The 24,081-nt window shown below is 41.7% G+C and overlaps 1 protein-coding gene across 4 annotated transcripts in view; it reads left to right on the top strand.

Annotated features, from left to right (window-relative positions):
• Window positions 1-24,081, top strand: part of afg1lb (AFG1 like ATPase b) — a 144,466-nt gene that overhangs the window by 60,330 nt on the left and 60,055 nt on the right. For 2 of the 4 annotated variants that reach the window (XM_048531914.2, XM_048531918.2), the window contains one exon: window positions 18,109-18,208. The exons of the other annotated variants lie outside the window; for them this stretch is intronic. In XM_048531914.2, the coding sequence (XP_048387871.1) occupies window positions 18,109-18,208 (100 nt within the window). The remainder of the gene's footprint in view (window positions 1-18,108; window positions 18,209-24,081) is intronic. 4 annotated transcript variants of the gene reach the window in all.

Genomic DNA, 24,081 nt, shown 5'->3' with positions numbered 1-24,081 from the left:
TAATGCACCACATGAGGGGCCCTTTGCTTTCACTTTTTATTTTTGCACCTCTGCCGCCTCTTAGTCAGCGAGTCCCACTCCTTAGCTCTTTCCCTATGGTCTTGAAAATGTTTCCTTTATAAAAATAAAAATATTCTTTCATGGGATGTGGGCTTCACCAATAAGGCAAGCATTTATCATCCATCTAATAATTCAGGAAACCCAACAGGAAAAGAACATCCTTTTTTGTTGAACACCAAAATGGAGCCACTACTCTTGGTTTACATAGGCTAGCTCTAGCCCAGGGAAGACACGTTTGCTTTAATTTTTTAATTTAACCTACTTTGCTAATCAACATGTTCAGGGGTAGGGACACCACTGATATACCACGTACTTTGCTTTCACTTTCATGCTGATGCTAATTAACGAAAACACATATTCATGTTTATTTCAGAGTTCTGCCAATCATGGATTACAGAGTATAAAGCATGTACACAAATAAAACCAAAAATTGCTGGAAAAGCTCAGCAAGTCTGGCAGCACCTAAGCAGAGTTAATGCTTCAGGTCCAGTGACTTTTTCAGACCTGGGCCTGTGGGCTCCAGCTGCCTCCTCTTTATCATGGATGTACAATTCCTTTAATTGGTTTAAATTGTCCCCTTCCACTGTCAACTATGTGTGTGTATAAATATAAATATATATCTATGTATAAAGATATTTTCTATAAATAAAGTATATTTTTGAAAAAAAATCCTACCACCACCCACCTTCACCTGGAGGCACGCTGAGTCAGTGGTTAGCACACCTGCTTCACAGCACCAGGGACCTGGGTTCGATTCCACCCTGGGGCAACTGTCTGTGTGGAGTTTACACATTCTCCCCGTGTCTGTGTGGGTTTTGTCCCACAGTCCAAAAATGTGCAGGCCAGGTGGATTGGCCATGCTCAATTGCCCATAGTGTTCAGGGATGTGTGGATTAGATGGATTATAGGGGGATGCTCCGAGGGTCGGTGTTGACTTGTTGGGCCGAAGGGCCTTTTTCCACACTGTAGGGATTCTATGATTCTATGATGATTGAGTTCGTAAAACAAAATTTTTTAAAAAAGCCCTGAAGAAGGGCCATTGAACTCAAAATGTTAACTGTGATTTCTCTCCACAGGTGCTGCCAGACCTGCTGAAATTTTCCAGCAATTTTTGTTTTTGTCTCTGATTTACAGCCTTCACAGTTTTTTTTCCTTATGTGACTGTTGTATAGCTTTTTTCTACCCTTTTTACTTAATTGAGTCATAATGGAAAGCAACCCTAGGTCATAAAAATCTTTTATATGTTAATAAAATTTCTCTCTTATTAGCTGACTTCCATTAACACTAATTTGTAGCCTTCCTTCTCTGTTTATTTGTCATGAATACCACGCTGCTGTTGAGAAAATGCTTCTCCTATTGTCTTTTGCTTGCTTAGACTGTACAATTAGCTCTCTCTTCTCCAGCTGTATAAGTAATGGTATAAGATCAAAGGACCTACACGCATATGTACAATGTAGTTCCTACTCTGCTGTTTGCATGTTGCCCTGAGACTGTTCAGTTGATCAGAAATGGTCAGAACCCAAAATCCTGAAGTTCCCAAAATAGGTCAGTTATTTATTTAATTAAAAAAAATTTAAAATCCAGCCTTTGTTGGGGTGAAAGTAATAATCATTAATCTTCAGTAGAGCATTCTGTATATAAATAATATTCTATCATAGAATGCACAGGTATATATTATTGTGGAAGGACATTCATCTCATCTTAATGCGACCACCCAGAAAAATCTGACTGTTTGAACTAACACAGTGTGGAACTGGAGGAACGCAGCAGGCCAGGCAACATCAAAGGAGCAGGAAAGTTGACTTTTTGGGTTGGGACTGGGTCAGATTATTCTAGAATTTCCCACATCTCTGTCTGTCAGTCCATTTCAACCATTAATTATTTGATCTGAACAATTTTGTGGTTATCAGCCACAAATTTATGATTTATTACTTTGAAACTATAATCTCCCTAACTCTGGTGAATTAATTTATGATCGTTTTATGGAGTTAGCTTTAAGTTACTTTGTATGTCTGGTTTCTCTAGTCTTTTGTCAGAATTTAGACTCCCGATAACAGGGATCAGACCTGTAGGTTCTGGTTAAATGCTGTCTTTGTCTCTGTGACCAGACCTGAATGTGAGACCTCAAGTTGTGGTGCAGTTTAGTCACAACTTCCACCTGGCTTGTAATCCACTGAGATGGCCATGGTGAACATTCCAATTGCTTTCAAAAACAAAGTTCCTGGAACAACTCATCAGGCCTGGCAGCATCTGTGAAGGAGAAAACAGACTTAACGTTTCAGGTCCAGTGACCCTTCCACAGAACTGATGGTGGCTGGGAAAACGCCAGTTTATATGAAGAAAATAGGGTGGTGGTTGGGGTAGGGAGCTGGGTGGTGTGTTGAAGTCGTAGGCAACAGGTAGTTCTGGCTCACAAAGAAGACCCTGAACTACCTGTTGCCTGCCACTTCAACACACCACCCTGTTCCCTGGCCAACATCTCTTTTTCTCTGGTTTGCTGCAGTGTTCCAACGAAGCCTAACGCAAGCGGGAGGAACAACACCTGATTTTCTGCTTGGGGACCCTACAGCCCTCTGGACTCAATATTGAGTTCAATAATTTTAGGGCCTAAACTCACCCATGTCCCAGCCCCCTACCCTACACACCAGGCCTTGTTACCACATAGCCTGCCATTACACACCCCCTGTTAGTCACTAACTGTCTCCATTAACAACTCTTCCCCCGCCCAGCCTGATCATGATCAACTTTTGTCTGTCTAACTGTCTTTCCGCTGTATCCTATCCTTTACTCCCTACCCCACTCACCTCCCTATTTTCTGCATATAAGCTAACGTTTTCCCAGCCGCCATCAGTTCTGAGGAAGGGTTATCTGACCTGAAACGTTAACTCTGTTTTCATCTTCATAGATGCTGCCAGACCTGCTGAGCTTTTCCAGCAACTTTGTTTTTGTTTCTGACTTAACAGCATCCACAGCTGTTTCAGTTTTTATTCCAAGATAACAAAGTGTGGAGCTGGATGAACACCGCAGGCCAAGCAGCATCTTAGGAGCACAAAAGTTGACATTTCCGGCCTTGACCCTTCATCAGAAAAGGGGGAGGGGGAGACAGTTCTGAAATAAATAGGGAGAGAGGGGGAGGCAGATCGAAGATGAATGGAGGAGAAGACAGGTGGAGAGGAGTACAAGAGAGTTGCAGTAGGAGATCCCCTGAGGTTTGTCCGGAGGGAGGAGGGTAACTTCTCCCCTTCTCTCCCTATTTATTTCAGAACCCTCTCCCTATCCCCCTCTCTGATGAAGGGTCTAGGCCCGAAACGTCAGCTTTTGTGCTCCTGAGATGCTGCTTGGCCTGCTGTGTTCATCCAGCTCCACACTTTGTTATCTTGGATTCTCCAGCATCTGCAGTTTCCATTATCTCGGTTTTTATTCCAGTTGCTTTTATGATTGCTGCTCTGTGGTTAGTTGGACATCTTTAGCATCAAAATTGTTATGATTCTGAAGTTTGTTTCAGAATGTAAACGCAGAGAGCAGGACTAGGCCAACTAGTCCCTCACTGCTACTGTGTTTCTGAGGAGATTATCTCCGATCTTCTATGTGAACTCTATTTTTTTCAGCCAGTCCCCTATCTTGATTTTGTCTCATCACCAACTTTCAAATTTCAGCACCATCCATAGAATATTTCTGTCTACGAAACTGTTGTACTTCTGTACACATCCTGTAATTTCTAAGTTTCTTTCTTTTATCCCACTCACATGCCTAGTTTGGTTTGATAGGAAAAATCTTTGCATGAGTTTCGGAATTCCAATTATTGATGTACTTATTTATTTGCTTATTTGTGCCAGACATTAACTTGATGCTCTCCCTTTTATTATCACTGCAAGCTTATCCATTGAATATAGTTCAGCACAAAAAAAGGACAGTTACGTAGATTTTAAACAGTGCCCAACATTTGTACTGCACTTAGTAAATTCATGTGAAAATGGAGACGCCACATGGATTGTCCTTGGTATTTGCCTTGTCCATATGCAATATATGGGTGTGAACAAGGTTAAGTATCATTTGCCAGAGTTTGGCACGTTCTCATTCCCTTCCTGCATCTAAACTTGGTTGCAGAAATTTGTTCTTGCATAAATTTTTGAACCAGTGGCAAACTTGCAGACCATTATCTCAACATTTTTTTTATATTTGGATCACTTAGGAAAATAATCATCAAAGGGAAAGCAACACTGATTTCTTTGGTGGATGAAAGGTAACCAGATCCACAGCTGTGAATAAAAGCTTTCTGCCTGGATGAGTGCAACTCATTATTAACCCATTGAGGCAACTTCTGCTAATTTTGTAAGATTCTGTATGTTCGTGCAGCAAGTTTCACTGGCTGGGGAAACTCTTATTGCCCTTTCCAAGTCACCCTTGAGAAGGTAGTGGTGAGCTACTTTCTTGAACCACTGCATTCATCAACTTGGGCTGGGGCAGATGGCCTCGTGGTGTTATCACCAGACTGTTGATCCAGAGACCCAGGTGACTGTTCCATGGACTGGGTTCGAATCCCACCATGGCAAATGGTGGAATGTGAATTCATTACTAATGTGGAATTATGATGTGGAGATGCCAGTGTTGGACTGGAGTGGACAAAGCCAGAAGCCACATGATACCAGGTTATTGTTGAACAGGTTTATTTGAAATCATTGATTGCCTGACAAAGAGACTATGCTGCAAAAGCTTGTGATTTCAGATAAACCTGTTAGACTATAATCTGGTGTCATGTGACTTCTGAATCTGGAATTAAGTCTAATGATGACCATATATCACTGAAGATGGTTGCATATCCTTCAGTAACTCTTGCAATAATGTCCTGGAGCTGGGATAACTGACCTCAAACAACCACAACCATTTTCCTTTGTGCCAGGTATGAGTTCAACCAGCAGGGAGTTCCCTCCCACCCCCCTCAATTCGTATTGAGTTTAGTTTTGCCTGGTCTCCTGTATGCACACTCAATGCAGCCTTGATGTCAACAGCAGTCACTCTCACCTAACCTCTGGAATATTTTGTCCATTTTTGAGTAAACATTGATGATTAGATTCTCTGTTGTTGTAGGCGATCATTGCCTGGCACTTTTATGGTGTGAATGTTACTTACCACTTGTTAATCCATATCGTAGGGTTTTAGTTATACAGCACAGAAACAGACCTTTTGGTCCAACCTGTCAATGCTCACCAGTTATCCTAAGCTGATCTCGTCCCATTTGGCAACATTTTGACCATATCGCTCTGAACACTTGCTACTCGTGTACCCAATCAGATGCCTTTTATATGTTATGATTGTACCTGCTTCCATTATTTCCTCTAGCAGTTCGTTCCATACACACACCAACTGCTGTGTGAAAAAATTGCCCCTCAGGTCCCTTTTAAATCTTTTTCCTCTCATCTTAAACCTATGCCCTTTGTTATCTGAGAAGTTGTGTGTAAGGTATGATTCTGTGTGTGTGTAGTTTGTCAACAAATAGAATCCCGATTAAGATACTCTTATCCAGTGTTAGCCTGTGCCAAAAAGAAGGTCCAGCAAATTGCATTCTTCTTTTCCAGAAACTGAGTTGTATGTTTAGTTAAGCATAAAATGCAACTTTTGGGATCCCTTCCAGACCCTGCTGATGATGAATGTTAGAATAATTTGGGTGGATAATTGCAGGCATCTGACTTAGCTTTTTGCTTAGAAATTACATCAACCTCTTGCCAATCTGAAATAAATAATTCCAGACTGTAGTGAGCTATTAAAGATGTTGGCAACAAGCTTGCAAAGCCCACATCTCATTTCTTTACTTAACCATGAATGGATGTCACCTAGACCAGCAGCCAAATTTATTTTAACATTCCTTATTTGGTCCATTAGGTTATCTTCAACTAATATACCTAAGCAATTTTTACAAGTGATACTAATTGACCATTTAACTCAAGTGCCATTCCTTTGGCGTCTACATGAATCTATCTTGAGATAATTTTAGTGGCCTGACACATTTATTCATGGGGTGTGATTGTCAGTGTTGAGGCCAGCATTTATTACCCATTGGGCAGTTGAGTCAAACACATTGCAGTCATATGTAGGCCATACCAGGTATGGAAGGGAGATTTTATTTCTTAAAGGACTTCAGTGATTCAGATGAATTTTTATGATGCTCAACAGTGTTTACATAATAAAAGTAAAATTCTGTGTATGCTAGAAATCGGAATCAAACACAGAATGCTTTAGAAACTCAGCAGGTCTGGCAGCATCTGTGCAGGGAACAGTGTTATATTTAGAGGCTGATCTGACTCCTCACAATGGAAATGTGTTGGAGAATATTTTATATCTTTGTGACAGAGGCAGATTCCCAGTACAAAAGAGAAATGGATTATAGATGTTGGAAAGAAAAAGATGTAAAATTGAAGTGTGAAAGGAAGAGAATTGGTCCTTCCTACTGAATGCCAAGTAAACTAGACACAAGCAAGACAAAGCTATGGGAGGAGGTGGGGTTATGGAGAATATAAAAAAAATGGAGAACAGTTATAATGTGGAGAGTTTCTGACCTTACTCTGTTTTAACATTAATACCTCAAGGCTGTAAAGCGCCTAAGCAAAAAGTAAGGTGCTGCTTCTTGAGCTTATGTTGTGCTTTGTTGGAACAAGAACAGAAATGTTAGCAAATGATATATTGAAATGGCAAGCTACTGGGAAGTTGGGGCCATTCCAATGGACAGAGCGGACGTGTTCTGTTAAGTGAGTCTTAGACTCTATGTGATCTTGCCAATGTAACGTAGACCACATTATGAGCAGCAAATACAATTGACTAGATTGAAAGGAGTGCAAGTGAAACGCTACTTCACCTGGAAGTGTGCTTGGAGCCTTGGGCAGGAGAGTGAGGAAATGTTGGAAGTGACGGATGTAGTGTTTTCACTGTCACAATTAGGCTAGCTTTTCATTGCATTCCAGTTTCTCCATCTATGCTGGTGGGATTCAAACCCATGTCCAAAACATGACGTTGGAGTTCTGAATTTAAAACTAGAGGGACAGAAACAGGTCTAAAACTGGTCTAGTGATAACTATTACATCACCACCGCCTCCCCTCTGCACTGGTATGCTTATAATAAGTTTTATTGTCTTATGTTTTAAATTGGGAATTCACCTAACTTTGTTTTAATGCTGGTTATTGATTTAATGTGCTGATTTGGCACCTCAGTTCACCTCATTGAGAGCTTGGAATAACTTCAGGCTGATGATCTGTGTTTATTGCCCTATCCTCCACCATGAAAAGACCCCCCCCCCCCCGAAGCTTTTCTGCCTCCTGTGGCTTAAGTATGGGTCTTTTATAATTGCTATTGGAATGACTTTGTAGAAAGTAATAGAATTTGGAATTGACAATAAAAATTCTACCAGTAGGTTCATTATTTCCTTGGAGTTAAAATCTTGTTAAAATAATATACTTTCGCTTCTTCATCCACTCACTGCAGGTAAGTAAAGCCGTAATATTTTGCCACTTTTGATTTCTTTGTCTCCTCCAAAGGAACAGTGATCACTTAGCTCTGACTAGGTTGGTGTGGTAATCGCATAAATGCAGATCCGCACAAGTAGCACAGCCTTGAACAAAAACAAAACTGAGGAAGAGTCATCAGATCCAAAATGTTAACTCTGATTTCTCTTCACAGATATTGCCAGACCTGTTGAGCCTTTTCCAGCAACTTCTGTTTCTGTCCCTCTAGTTTTAAACTCCCCTACCCTAGGGGAAAAAACCCTTTGCTATTCACCTTATCTGTGCCACTCATGATTTTTTAAACCTCTGTATGTCAACCCGAAATTCCTACGTTCCAGGGAAGAAAGATCCCAGCATATCCAACTTCTCCTTTATAACTCAAACTCTCCAGTCCCAGTAACATCCTCGTAAATCTCTTCTGTATCCTTTCCAATTTAAAAACATCCTTCCTACAGCAGAGTGACCAGACTGTACTCAGTACCCCAAAAGTGGCCTCACCATTGTTCTGTCCAGCAGCAGCATTATGTCCCAACTCCTATACTCAGTGCACCAACCAATGAAGGCAAGCATGCTACGCGCCTTCTTCACCACCCTGTCTATCTGAGACATCAATTTCAAGGAACAATGTAATTGCGCCCCTAGGCCTGTTTGTTTGACTACACGTCCCAGGGACCTACCATTAACTGTGTAAGTCCTGTCCTGGTTTGCCTGACCAAAATGCAATGCCTTGCAATTATCTAAATTAAATTACACCTGCCACTCTTCAGCCCATTGGCCCAGCTGATCAAAATTCTGTTGTATTCTGAGATAACGTTCTTCACTGTACAGTACAACATCAATTTAGCTGTCATCTGCAAACTTAATAACCATGCTCCCTATGTTCTCATCCAAATTGTTTACATACGTCACAAACAATAGTGGACCCAGCACCAATCCCTGCGGAACCCCTCTGGACACAGGCTTCCCCTCCAAAAAACAACCTTCTGCCACCATCCTGTTTCCTCCCATCAAGCCAATTTTGTATCCAGTTGGCGAACGTTCCCTGAATCTTACGTGATCTAACTTTTGTTCAGACATGTTATGGCACACTTCTGTGGTAGATGGGACTTGAACCACATGCCATGCTCCAGAGGAGGTGATGCTACCACTGCATTACAAGAGCCTTCTCCCATCAGTTAGTGCTGAAGAGGTCCATTGATAACATGTGATGAATCTAATTAGTTAAAGTGGAATAGAGTTCTTTGTTCGACCAACCAATTAAATGTATTTCCAGTGTCACGAAAACATGTTTGATCAGAGTTTTCATAAAGGAATTTGAAACGCACCTGAGAGAGAATTTGCAGAGCTAAATGGAACAGACCAAGGAGTCTGTTGTCAACTGATTGAATTATTCTTGCAGAGAGCCAGCATGGATACAGTGAGCCAAATGGCCTTCTCCTGTCCATAACCTTTTATTACTGTTTGCTTAAAGAGGATCAAGGTGTACAACACTGCATGGCAATAGAGACCCGCTCTCATAAAATAGATAAGACATTTGCCAGATTTGAATCTGCATCTGTATCTAAGAATTTTGTTACATATCTTAATAGATTCCTTCCTCTGCTTAATCTCATCTTTGGAATGGAACGGTTAAATCAACTCCCTTTTCTTGATGCTCAAATTGAGAAATCTGCTAATGAGCTTTCCAGTACAATCTGCTGCACCTGGTCACTGGTCAATATATGTTTGATACCTTTTGGTTTTGAATGTTGCAGGATCAGTTATATCTGCAACCTTGTGAATTGGGCCCTCGCTAGCTGCTCACCAAGTAAACTTGATGCCTCAGTAGGGCTTTTCAAAATTACCTCATGGAATAATGGCTGCCCCAATCAAATTACTGCTGACTGCATATCATATAACTTGTGGAAGGGATTGAGGCCCTGGTGGTGCTTAGCCTACATTGGATTATGCTGGAAAAGAGACTGAATCTGAAATTGGTGCAAAAGATGACGTTTGCAGATTTCATGCTGCTACTTCAAAGAAAACACATGGATGGTCTGTCCTGACAAATTGCCACCATCAGTTCAAAAAGACATGCTGACCATCACACAAAAATAATGTGGTAGATGAATTTTGGCACTGGCATGATGCCAGGTATATAGGACATTTGTCTCAACAAGTGGTGGATTTTGCTGGGCCAGTGAGCTGACCATATCACAGTGCCATAGTGCTAATGTCACTGGACTAGTAACTTACTATCCCAGGCTAATATCCTGGGATAATAGGTTTGAATTCTATCATAGTAGAAGGTAAAATTTGAATTCCATAAAATGCATGAATGAAAAAAGGTAGCCCAAATGTAACTTTTAGAATAGAATAGAATATCCATTATTGCCACGTGTTCTCAAGTACAGAAGGCCAGGAGAACAGTGAAACGTTTACAATGTTGCCTTTTATGGCGCCATCTTAGGTACAAAATATCTAGATACAAGTTTTAGATATTAAAAGAGGAATATAAAATAAAAAGTAGTTGCATTACTTTAGCGATTCATAGTATCAGTTTGAAATATGACATAGTTAAACAGGTAGATATTACTGTCAGATAAACAAATTACAAATAAACATTACATTGTGCTAGCTGAGTGCAGGGGCTTCCACATGTGGTCAGACCCCAGTCCAACAACTAACCCCACACCAGTTCTCAGCGGCTCCAAGGTAAGTTTCCTGTAGGACTTGATTTTCTCCACACTGGCCTACGCTCCAGGAGTCGATATCCCCTGCACTGGCCTCTATCTGAGTATTTAATGTCCTCCAGGGGAGGAAAACTGCCATTCATAACTGGTCCAGCCTAATTTTTTTAAAACTTCCTCATGGATGTGGGCATCGCTGCGCTGGCCCAGTATCTATTGTCCATGTCCATCCTGAGTTGTTTCGAGAAGGTGATGGTGAATTGCAGTCTCTGAATTCCAAACATTTGGCCCAAAGAAACTGAAGGAACAACAATATATTTCCAAGTCATGATAGTGAGTAACTTGGAGGCGAATTTGTAGATGGTGGTGTTTCCATGTATCTTGTACCCTTTTAGATGGTTTGTGGTTTTTGGCTTGAAAGGTATTGCTTAAGAAGCTTTGCTGAGTTACTCACTGCAGGATTCCTATTCTGACCTGCTCTTGCAGGCACTATATTTGTATGATTGGTCTAGCTTAGTTTCTGGTCGTTGGCACCCTCCAGAATATTCATAGTAGGGGCATCAGCGATGAATGTGATGACTGTTGAATGTGGTTAGATTGGCTCTTAAAGGAGATGGTCATTGCCTGGCATTTGTGTTGCATGAATGTCACTTGACACATTTCAGATCAAGCATAGATATTTATCCAAGTCTTGCTGCGTTTGGACATGGACTCCTACAGTATCTGAGGAATCACAAATGATGTTGAACATTGTGCAATCATCAGCAAACACCCCCACTCTGACTCTATGACAGAGGGAAGGTGGTTGATGAAGCAACTGAAAATGTTTAGGTCTAGGACACCACCCTGAGGAACTCCTGTAGAGATGTCCTGGAGCCAGCTGACCGATCTCCAACAACCCACAATCCCTTTTTTTTTGTGTCCGGTATGACTCCAACCGGCAGAGACTTTTTCCCATGATTCCCTTTGACTTCAGTTTTGCCTGGACTCCTTGATGTCAAATGCAATCAAATGTGACCTTTGATGTTAAGGGCTGTCACTCTGACCTCACTTCTGGAATTCAGCACTTTTGTACATGTTTAAACCAAGGCTGTAATGAAGTCAGGAGCTGAGTGGCCCTGGCAGAACTCAAACTGTGCTTCACTGAGCAGGTGCAGCTTGGTAGCACCATTTTTTTTGCATTTTCCATCACGTTACTGGTGATTGAGATTAGACTCATGGGATGGTAATTAGCTGGATTGGATTTGTCCTGCTTTTTGTGTACAGGACATAGTTGGACAATTTTCCACATTATCGTGTGGATGCCAGTGTTACAACTGTACTGGAAGAGCTTGGCTAGGGCAATGGCAAATTCTGGAGCACTGGTATTCTGTATTATTGCCAAAATTTGTGACGGTCCATTGCCTTTACAGTATCCTGTGCCTTCAACCGTTTCTGGATATCACATAGAATAAATCAAATTAGCTGAAGACTTATGGATGCCGACAACATGGATCATCAAACCAACACTTATGGCTAAAGATTGTTACGACTGCTTCTGCCAGTTTGCACTGATGTGTCTTCCGTCATTGACGATGGGGATATTTATGGAGCCTCTTTCTCCAGTGAGTTGTTTATTTGTCCACCACTTGGATGTGACAGGATTGCAAAGCTTAAATCTGATCTATTGGTTGTGGAATCACTTAGTTCTGTCTGTCACTTGTTGCTCGTGCTGATAGGCATGCATATTGTCTTATTTTAGCTTCACCAGGTCGACTGCTCAATTTTTGGCATGCCCGGTTCTGCCCCTGGCATGTCCTCTGCCACTCTCTATTGAACCAGTGTTGATACAAAGGGCTGATGGTAATGGTTGAGTAGATATATCTGGACTACGATTCTGCTGTTGCTGACAGCCTACAGTGCCTCATGGATATCCAGTCTTGAGTTCCTAGATCTGGCCAATGTTTGCCTCATTTAGTGTGACAATGGTGCCACACAACACAATGTTCTACTTGTGAAGGTGGGACTTCATCTCCACAAGGACTGTGCAATGGTCACTCTTACAGATATATTGGTGCTAGTCTGTGTCTGTGGCAGGAAATGAGGTAACCAATAAGAGGGAGAAACAAACTTGATCTCATCCTCACCAGCCTACCTGTCGCATATGCATCTGATCCTCATGATAAGAATAATCACTTGCCTCTGAACATGAACAATCTGCAAAGGTGAAAGTATATTGTGATATTTGTCATGTCAGTTGTTGAAGAAGAAATTGAGGTGGCAGATGAATTTCATAATAGAAAAAAGGCTGTGACAAAAGAGTATCAGAGATAATGGGAACTGCAGATGCTGGAGATTCCAAGATAATAAAATGTGAGGCTGGATGAACACAGCAGGCCAAGCAGCATCTCAGGAGCACAAAAGCTGACGTTTCGGGCCTAGACCCTTCATCAGATGAAGGGTCTAGGCCCGAAACGTCAGCTTTTGTGCTCCTGAGATGCTGCTTGGCCTGCTGTGTTCATCCAGCCTCACATTTTATTATCTGTGACAAAAGAGTAGATGTTGCTAAAGGATTAAGGCAATCACAGCAACTAGTTTCTAAGCAACATTTGAACCAGTGATCTGTAAAACCTAAGAACAGAGGTAATTTGGCTCAGGATGTATGGGATGGAATGAAGATTCTACATGCAACAGGTGAGGCAATTGAACAGAAATCAAGATTGACTTCAGAAGTAATCCCAGCTTTGGAAATCAACACAGATAGTATTTCAAGTGAACTGAAATAACATTTATTTCCCTTTGCAGAATTTGGGGTTAAATATATAAAAAAGTGACATTTGAGGCAAAGAAAACGTGCACAAAAAGTTAACTGAATGATGGTACTCATCAAATGGAGCCAGTATGTGGAGCATTATTTGTTGCAGAGTATTCTGCAAGTGGCAATTGTAGGACAAGATCCGAAAAGGCCAGCATGTGAGAAGAGAGACAGTGAAAGAATAAGATTTGTGAAGAGGATAAGGTCTTGGAAATTAGCTGAATTACAGGGCTGATGAAGGATAAGAGAAGGTTGATTGGATCTGAGGTAATTAAGAATATCCAAAGGTCTAGCATGAATGCAGATCTGATCATTAGAATGGGAGGTGCAGACTCAGTGTTGATGGTGAGTACTCAGTCATCAAGAATCATGATTTCAGTAGCTCAGTAGTTGATTTATGTTTATGTATTTAGTGCTTCTGTATAACAGATGGTTAAGGTGAAAAATATGAATTCTGTGAAATTAGCAGAAATATTTTTAGAAGCAAGAGTTATGAGTCAAGCTGTTAACACTTAGAGTTAACACAAATAGCAGGTACTTTGGAGTGAAAATATGCACTTGTACCTTACATGTTGGAACAGAAGATTATTGAAGGAAAGCAGCCAGAGTTCAAATTTGGTTTCGTTGTGGCATAATAAATAGGGGCAATCATTCAAAGATGCTAATAAACCTAACCGAAGCTCAAGGAGATGCAAGTAATAGTATTGGAAATGGTATCGGATGCAGCAAATATCGATCCTTGTGTCTCAGAAGCTGCTATGGGTATACACTGGTACACTACTTTGTTGCAGTATAATAACGTACATGCATAAAATTGTGCTATGACTACATGTCAGACTCATTTATACTTGAATATAATGGATTTAAAAATTAAGAGTGAGAAATTGGTTTTTGTATTGGATTTTTTAGGCAATTGAGTGTCCTTTGTAATTGCAAAATGATTACTGCTGCATGATTCTATACTTGTATTGCAAACTGTGTCGCATGCCACCTTGTTACAGGAGTTAGTACAGGCGCACACCATCAGCAGGTCATGGTGTACCTGACACTAATTTCAAAACCGGGCTCCATTCAATGTGACATTCATCAGTACTATTTCAAGACCATTGTCAGGGGTCAGTGTAGTATCTTTGTAGTATCTAGTGCCTCCAGCCATTTCTTGATTCACATGGAGTGAATGAAATTTGCTGAAAACTGGCATCTGTGATGCTCATGATCTCTGGAGGTGGCTGAATTGGATCATCCATTCAGCATTTGTAGCTGGTTGTAAATGCTTCAACCTTATCTTTTGCACTGACGCTTTGCCGAGTCTGTAGGTAGATTTAAGTCACCCGTGATTACTGTAACAACCTTCGTGCATGCATTTCTAATTTCCTAATGATGTCTCCTACTTACCCTATCTTCTGGACACTGATAGACAACTCCCAGTAATGTTTCCACCCCTGTTGCTTCATAGCTCCATCCAGACAGTTACTATATCTATATTTCCTGCCCTAATATCCTTTCTCACTATTGTACTGATTTCGTCTTTCACTAGTAATGTCATCCCACTTCCCTTTCCTTTTTTCCTTGTCTCTCCTAAAGATTGAATAAGCTCGGATTTAATTTTGCAGCATTCTTCACTGTACAGACATGTCCCTGCAATCACAAACTTTTTGTACCCGTTTACAACAATTTTTGCTGACATTAGTTCAATAGTCTTATTTTGAAAACTCCATGCATTCAGATATAGTGCTTTTTATCTTAATGACATTTTTATGCTTTTTATTTGTATTCCATTCCTATTTTCTGATAGCCCTTGCTCTCTCTGTCTCCCTCTTTTGCATTTTTTTTCTATCTTTCATTTCCATCTATGCTTCGCATGCTCTTGTCTCCCTGCTCGGGTTGTCATTGCCCTGCAACTCCACTTACTCCCCACTATACTAGTGAATGTTTTATATGAAAATATTGATTCTAGTCCTGTTGGGATTCAATCATTCAGCTTACACAGAACCCATGTTTCCCAGAATTAGTTCCTATGCCTCCAGAATCTAAATCCCTCCCTTCCATACTCCCTTATGACAAATTTTCACCTAGCTTGTTCTTCTATTCCTGATCTCATTAGCACGTGGTGCTATGAGTAATCCTTCAAGTTACTATGTTTTAATTTAATCCTAGCTCCCTATATTCTGTTTGCAGGATCTCATCTCTCTTTTATCATCGTCATTGGTACTGACATGGACCATGATTTCGCAATGTTCTCCTTCCAACCTGAGAATGTTCTGCAGCTGCATAGTGACATTTTTAACCTAGCAGCAGAGAGGCGACATACAATCCAGGGCTGTCAAGGCTGGGTTGTTGAACATTTTTGATGCTGAGATCGACAGATTTTTAATCAGTGAGGGTATCAACAGTAATGGGGAAAAGACAGCTAGGTGGATTTAAGGATTATCAGATTAGTCAGGATCTCATTACATGGCGAAGCAGACTGTATCAGTTGAATGGTCGACTACTACTTCCAAGTCTTTGGCCTTGGTAGCATGAATGTGGCTGTTGCAGCAATCCCCTGAAAAGCTATCTTTCCCAGTAAATAGAAGCCCAGTTCAAGAGGGAGGTGGCCCCAGTTGACTTCTACACCAACTGCCTGGTGTTATTACTCTGTGCCTGGTGTTTACCCTTTCAGCCTGTGGGTATACCTTGAATTACATGTTATCCACTAAAGTCTTGGTCGTAAGGACAGTTCAGTGGATCCAGAGCCATTTCCAGAGCTGAAACATGGATTTCTAGTGACTGTCACTGGAGACTATTCCTGTATAAATGGTCAGTTTGAAGTCTGGAAGTGTCCCCGAATTTCCACATCACACAGGAGCAATTCACCTGGCTAAGCTGCTATGTTCTGATGTAGTCTTAAATTGATCTTCCCATTTACTTCTCCAAGTTTATAAAGGATATGAAATATATACCAGGACCTCATCATAATCCTCAAGTGTTGAATGGCATAAATCTAAACTAAAGGTTATTCTTCACTTGAATGAATGGACGGTAGAAATACCCAACTAGATTTGATTACCAAGACTACAGTTGTCCCACTTAATTATATTTCTTCTACAATGTCACTCTTAAATACTTTCAAAATCCACCCCTATTGTGCGGCCATTCATTTCCTGGCCTCCTTCACGTTTATCCACATTATAACGCATCGGCCATGTATTTGCCCCCTCAGCTTGTCCAAACCACGCTGAAGCATCTCTGAATCCCGCTCATAGCTCTCCTTCCCACCCAGTTTTATGTTATCTGAGAATTTAGCAAATGGACTTGGATGAAGGGATTTTCATGAAGTGAGATTGGATCAGTTGGGACTATATTCATTTTAGAAGAATGAGGGAAGGAACTCGAAGAAACCTATGAAGTTCTAACCGAATTAGATGGGGTAAATGCAGGAAGAATATTCCTGATTAATCAGAGAGTCCAGAACCAGGGGGTCATAGTTTAAGGATAGACTATTTAGGGCTGAAATAAGGAGAAATTTCTTTACCCGGTAAGCCTATGGAATTTTCTGCCACAGAAAGTGGTTGAGGCCAAAACATGGAATGTTTTCAAGGAAGAGTTAGATGTGGTTCTTGGTGCTTAAGAGGTCAAATGGTTTGGGGAGAAAATGAGAGCAGGGTACTGAGTGGAATAATCAGCCATAATCATATTGAATGGTGGAGCAGACTGGAATGTCCAATTGGTCTACTCCTGTTCCTTTATTTTGTGCTGTTTTGTGTGAAGGTGAGTTGTTAATTTTGCTAATTAAACAAAGTAGGAAAGTAAATTGTGAAGAAGGCAAAAAAAAACTATGAACGCGATAGCTTAAGTGAATGGGCAAAATTTTGGTAAACGAAGCACAATGTGGGAAAATGGGAAATTGTCCCTTTTGGCAGGAAGAATAACAAAAAAGCATGTATCTAAACAATGAGAGATTGCAGAGCCCAGAAGAATGAGGGAAGGAACTCCTAGAAACCTATGAAGTTCTAACAGAATTAGATGGGGTAAATGCATCTGTGTGTCCTAGAGTATGAATTGCGAAAGGTTGGTTAGTGTACAGATACAACAAGTAATAATGAAAATGAATAGAATGTTGTTGTTTAGTGTGAGGGGAATTGATTATGATTCAGTTATACTGGCATTTGTGAGACCATGATAACAAGAACTGCAGATGCTGGAGTCAGAGATTAAAAAAAGTGTGGAGCTGGAGGAATATAGCAGGCCAGGCAGCATCAGAGGAACAGGACGGTTTTGGTTCGGGACGTGTCAGCTTTCCGCTTCCCCTGATGTTGCCTGACCTGCGGTGTTTCTTCAGGTCCACACTTTTTTTATATTTGTGAGCCCATGTTGAGAGCACAGTGAACAGTATTGGTCTACTTATTTAAGGAAGGATGTAAATGTATTTGAAGCAGTTCAGAGAAGATTTACTAGACTAATATCTCTAATAGGCTAGTTTTCTTACAAAGAAAGATTGAACAGGCTAAGGTTGTATCTGCTGGAGTTTAGAAGTGTGAGAGGTGACTTGATTGAAGCATAGAAGATCTTGATGGTCTAGGTGGATGTGCAAAGGGTGTTTCCTTGTGGAAGAATCTAGAACTCATGGTATCTGTTTGCAAATATGGCGTTGCATGTTTAAAGACATCAGATGTGTAGATTTTTTTTAATCATAAAAGATCATGAATTTGTGAAACTCATTTCCTCAAAATATAGTGGAAGCAGAATACTTAGATTTTTTAAGGCACAGGTTCGTACATTATATTATGATGATATTATTGAGTGGTATAACAGACTGAGTGGCCTGCATCATGTAATTCATATGCAAATCATACTCAATTTTATAATGTGCAGTTGATGTTATTTTCTTGCTCTAATAATTTTCAACAGATTTAATCTTCAAGTTTTCAATTTTAGATAGCACAGATCCATTTGAGTATCCTTTATGAAATACCTAATGAATTAAGTGATAAAATGTTTCTGTGTTGAAACACTTAAGATTTAACGTGTTACATTTGATGATTAGATGCCTCATTCAGTTACATATGTGAAAGATCTCGGTGGTTTATTGCTTTATTTCTACTTTGTAAGGTTACAGATATTGCTGATGCCATGATACTGAAGCAGCTTTTTGAAAACCTGTTTCAAAATGGTGTTGTTGTTGTTGCCACGTCCAATAGACCACCTGAAGGTAAGACCAGTAAGAAATGGATTAAATGTGATGCTGATCATTTTGGCAGTGTAGTCTCTCTCTGGTTGAGCATTGTTGCACACATTAACAACTCCATTGATCATGCTTTTTAAATCCATAGTAGTTGATGAGACGCGAGCTGTTGGTCAGACGAGTTAGAGAGGTTGGGACAGAAAATGGGGGTGGAGGGGAGCAATGTGTGGCATTGTAGTAGGTTCATTCTAGAAGTTAATTGCAAAAGTGTAATTCTGGAGGTTGGCAGTGCAATTTCCATTTATTCCTTGACAATGGAATGCAGAAATGAAGATGGGTAAGAGTAGCCTGAATGATTCATACTGTTTGAAGGAGAAAAGAAATTCACTTTGACACTCGTTTAACCTTCCTAAATGTTGTCACATAACTATCAGCTTAACTTGTTGCTTTAGGGCAATTGAAATTGCAACCTTTTCTACTTACTTGCCTTTTTCAAGTTAATATTTGGGTCACTATTTATATCTTTAGCTAATTTTTAATGAATCCAAGAGTTTTTCCTGCTCTGTACTGAGATAAACTTTACACTTAAATGCATTTGTGTGTGCTGGAAAAAAAAACTAAATCAGGTTAAGTCTTCATCAAGCTTTTATTGTACTCCAAAACCTGCAGTAATATTTTCTTGATCAGTAATCTTTTATGCTTCTGTTGAGAGTACCCCAGGCAGACTCGCATAATGAATAGCATTCAGGAGCTGTCAAGCCTTCCTCCCACATATAAACCTTATCCAACCTTGGTGAACAAGTTTCATAAAATTTTGGCAACATAATATAATTTATGGATGTAAAGATTCAAGAATAAGTTTAATTCTATGGGAGATATAGTTGTGGAAATCTTTATCTATCCTAATTATTGACATATCTGACCTGTGATAGAATCAGGGGTTAGCATTCCAGGGGTGGCCCCAGTGAAGATAGTGAGCCTGACCTTAGTTTTTTTTTTAGTAAAGCTTTTGCAGGAATTTAAGACCTGTAGGCTTTGCTTTCTGAATGTTATTAATGGCTTATAACTTTATCGCCATAATTTGGTCCTGAAGGAGGCTGTATATTTTAAGCTATATAATTTGGCTTCTATTATTGACTATATTTACAGGGTCATAGAATTGTACAAAACAGAAACAGACTCTTCGGTCCACCTGGTCCATGCTAAACAGATATCCTAAATTAATCCAGTCCTGTTTGGCCCATATCCTTCTCAACTGTTCCTATTCATGTACCCATCCAGATAACTTCTAAATGTTGTAATTGTACCAGCCTCCACCACTTTCTCTGGCAGCTCATTCCATACAGACACCACCCTCTACCTGAAGACGTTGCCCCTTAAGTCCCTTTTAAATCTTTCCCCTCTTAAATTAAACCTTTGCCGTTGAGTTTGGACTCCCCTACCCTGGGCAAAAGACCTTGTCTATTTACCTTGTCCATGCGCCTCATGATTTTTTTTAAACCACGATAAGGTCATCCCCTGTCCTCTAATGTTGGAGGGAAAATACAAGAACAAGGAACAAAGAAATTACAGCACAGGAACAGGCCCTTCGGCTCTCCAAGCCTACACCGATTCAGATCCTCCAGCTAAACCAGTTGCCTATTTTCTAAGGATCTCTATCCCTCTGCTCCCTGTCATTCATATATCTGTCTAGATACGTCTTAAATGACGCTATCGGGCCCGCCTCTACCACCTCCGCTGGCAATGCGTTCCAGGCACCCACCACCCTCTGCGTAAAGAACTTCCCACGCATATCTCCCTTACATTTTTCCCCTCTCACCTTGAAATCTCAACCCTAGTAATTGAGTCCTTCATTCTAGGGAAAAAGCTTCTTGCTATCCACCCTGTCTATATCCCTCATGATTTTGTAGACCTCAATCAGGTCAACCTCCATCTTTCTAATGTAAATAATCCTAATCTACTCAATCTCTTTTCATAGCTAGCAATGTCCAAACCAGGCAACATCCTGGTGAACCTCCTCTGCACCCTCTCCAAAGCATCCACATCCTTTTAGTGATGTGGTGACCAGAACTGTACGCAGTATTCCAAATGTAGTCGAACCATAGTCCTATACAACTGTAACATGACCTGCCAACTCTTGTAATCAGTACCTTGTCCGATGAATGAAAGCATGCCATATGCCTTCTTGACCACACTATCAACCTTCATTGCCACCTTCAGGGTACAATGGACCTAAACACCCAGATCTCTCTGTGCATCACATTTCACCATATAGTTTACTCTTGAATTAAATCTTCCAAAATGCATCACCATGCATTTGCCTGGATTGAACTCCATCTGCCATTTCTCCACCCAACTCTCCAATCTATCTATATTCTGCTGCATTCTCCGACAGTCCCCTTCACTATCTGCTACTCCACCAATCTTGGTGTCATCTGCAAACTTGCTAATCAGACCATCTATACCTTCCTCCAGATCATTTGTGTATACCACAAACAACAGTGGTCCCAACCCGGATCCCTATGGAACACCGCTGGTCACAGTTCTCCATTTTGAGAAACTCCCTTCCACTACAACGCTCTGTCTCCTGTTGCCCAGCCAGTTCTCAGTCCATCTAGATAGTACGCTCTGGACCCCACTTTCTCCATCAGCCTACCGTGGGGAACCTTATCAGACAACTTACTGAAGTCCATGTATATGACATTTACAGCCCTTCCCTCGTCTATCAACTTTGTCACTTCCTCAAAAAATTTTATCAAGTCGTTAAGATATGACCTCCCCTGCACAAAACCATGCTGCCTATCACTAATAAGCCCATTTTCTTTCAAATGTAAATAGACCATATCCCTTAGTATCTTCTCCAGCAGCTTCCCCAACATTGACGTCAGGCTCACCGGTCCATAATTACCTGGACTATCCTTGCTATCTTTCTTAAACAAGGGACAACATTAGCAATTCTCCAGTCTTCCGGGACCTCACCCATGCTCAAGGATGCTGCAAAGATATCTGTTAAGGCCCCAGCTATTTCCTCTCTTGCTGCCCACAGTAATCTCGGATAGATCCCATCCAGACTTAGGGACTTGTCGACCCTAATGCCTTTTAGAATATCCAACACTCCCCACCCCCCCCCCCCCCCCCCCCACCCCCCGGCCGCCTTATACCAACTTGACCGGGAATAATCAAACCTCAACCCTAACCTCAACATCTGCCATGTCCCTCTCCTCAGTGAATACCGATGCAAAATACTTATTAAGAATCTCACTCATTTTCTCTGACTCCTCACATAACTTCCCTGCTTTGCCCTCAAGTGGGCCAACCCTTTCTCTAGTTACCCTCTAGCTTCTTACGTTTGAATAAAAGGCTTTGGGATTTTCCTTAACCCTGTTTGCTGAAGATATTTCATGACCCCTTTTAGCCGCCTTAATTCCTCGTTTCAGATTGGTCCTACTTTCCCAATTATTCTTCCAAAGCTTCATATGTTTTCAGTCACCTAGACCTTATTTATGCTTCCTTTTTCCTCATTGCTAGTCTCACAATTTCACCTGTGATCCATGGTTCCCTAATCTTGTCCTTTCTATTCCTAATTGTCACAGAGACATCTCTGTCCTGCACTCTAATCAACCTCTCTCTAAAAGCCTCCTACATATCAAATATGGATTTACCCTCAAACAGCTCCTCCCAATCCACATTCCCCAGCTCCTGTCGAATTTTGCTATAGTTGGCCTTCCCCCAATTTAGCAGTCTTCCTTTAGGACCACCCTTGCCTTTGTCCATCAGTATTCCAAGACTTATGGAATTGTGATCACTATTCCCAAAGTAATCCCCTACTGAAACTTCAGCCATCTGGCCGGGCTCATTCCCCAACACCAGGCCCAGTATGGCCTCTTCCTGAGTTGGACTATTTGCATATTGTTCTAGAAAACCCTCCTGGATGCCCCTTACAAATTCTGCTCCATCTAAACCCCGAACACTAAATGAATCCCAGTCAATGTTGGGAAAATTAAAATCTCCCACCACCACCACCCTGTTGCTCCTACACCTTTCCATAATCTGTCTACATATTTGTATCTCTATCTCACGCATCTGTTGGGAGGCCTGTAGTACAGCCCCAACATTGTTACCGCACCCTTCCTATTTCTGAGCTCTGCCCATATTGCCTCACTGCTCGAGTCCTCCACAGTGCCCTCCTTCAACACAGCTGTGATATCCTCTTCGACCAGTAATGCAACTCCTCCACCCCTTTTACCTCCCTCTCTATCCTGCCTGAAGCATCAATGTCCTGTGATATTTAGTTGTCAATTTAGTTGTCTCTTCCCTCAACCATGTCTCCGTAATAGCAATAACATCATACTCCCAGGTACTAATCCAAGCCGTAAGTTCATCTGCCTTATCTACTACACTTGTTGCATTAAAATAAATGCACCTCAGACCACCTGTCCCTTTGCGTTCGTTATCTGCTCCCTGCCTACTCTTCCCCTTAGTCACACTCACTTCATAATCTAGTTCCTTACAGGCTTTAGTTACAATCTCCTTACTGTCCACTAACCACCTCATTTGGTTCCCATCCCCCTGCTACATTAGTTTAAACCCTCCCCAACAGTGTTAGCAAAAGCAGCCCCTAGGACATTGGTTCCAGTCCTGCCCTGGTGTGGACTGTCCCATTTGTAATAGTTCCACCTCCCCCAGAACCAGTCCCAATGCCCCAAAAATCTGAACCCCTCGCTCCTGCACCATTTGTCAAGGCACTCATTTATCTTGCCTTTTCTTTCATTTTCACTCTAACTATCATGTGGCACGGGTAGCAATCCTGAGATTACTACCTCTGAGGTCCTACTTTTTAATTTGGCTCCTAACTCTCTAAATTCTGCTGGTAGGACCTCATCCTGTTTTCTTTTTACGTATATCATTGGTGCCTATATGCACCACGACAGCTGGCTATTCACCCTCCCCCTTCAGAATGTCCTGCAGTCAATCTGAGACATCCCTGACCCGTACACCTGGGAGGCAACATACCATTCGGGAGAATAAGATAATAAAATGTGAGGCTGGATGAACACAGCAGGCCAAGCAGCATCTCAGGAGCACAAAAGCTGACGTTTCGGGCCTAGACCCTTCATCAGAGAGGGGGATGGGGAGAGGGAACTGGAATAAATAGGGAGAGAGGGGGAGGCGGACCGAAGATGGAGAGTAAAGAAGATAGGTGGAGAGAGTATAGGTGGGGTGGTAGGGAGGGGATAGGTCAGTCCAGGGAAGACGGACAGGTCAAGGAGGTGGGATGAGGTTAGTAGGTAGATGGGGGTGCGGCTTGGGGTGGGAGGAAGGGATGGGTGAGAGGAAGAACCGGTTAGGGAGGCAGAGACAGGTTGGACTGGTTTTGGGATGCAGTGGGTGGGGGGGGGGAAGAGCTGGGCTGGTTGTGTGGTGCAGTGGGGGGAGGGGACGAACTGGGCTGGTTTAGGGATGCGGTGGGGGAAGGGGAGATTTTGAAACTGGTGAAGTCCACATTGATACCATTAGGCTGCAGGGTTCCCAGGTGGAACATGAGTTGCTGTTCCTGCAACCTTCGGGTGGCATCATTGTGGCAGTGCAGGAGGCCCATGATGGACATGTCATCTAGAGAAAGGGAGGGGGAGTGGAAATGGTTTGCGACTGGGAGGTGCAGTTGTTTGTTGCGAGCTGAGCGGAGGTGTTCTGCAAAGCGGTCTCCAAGCCTCCGCTTGGTTTCCCCAATGTAGAGGAAGCTGCACCGGGTACAACGGATGCAGTATACCACATTGGCAGATGTGCAGGTGAACCTCAGCTTAATGTGGAATGTCATCTTGGGGCCTGGGATAGGGGTGAGGGAGGAGGTGTGGGGGCAAGTGTAGCATTTCCTGCGGTTGCAGGGGAAGGTGCCGGGT

This window comes from Stegostoma tigrinum, chromosome 4, assembly GCF_030684315.1.
Source record: "Stegostoma tigrinum isolate sSteTig4 chromosome 4, sSteTig4.hap1, whole genome shotgun sequence".
NCBI lineage: Eukaryota > Metazoa > Chordata > Chondrichthyes > Orectolobiformes > Stegostomatidae > Stegostoma > Stegostoma tigrinum.
Note: the sequence above shows the minus strand (reverse complement) of the source record. Positions and strands in the feature narration are given on the sequence as shown.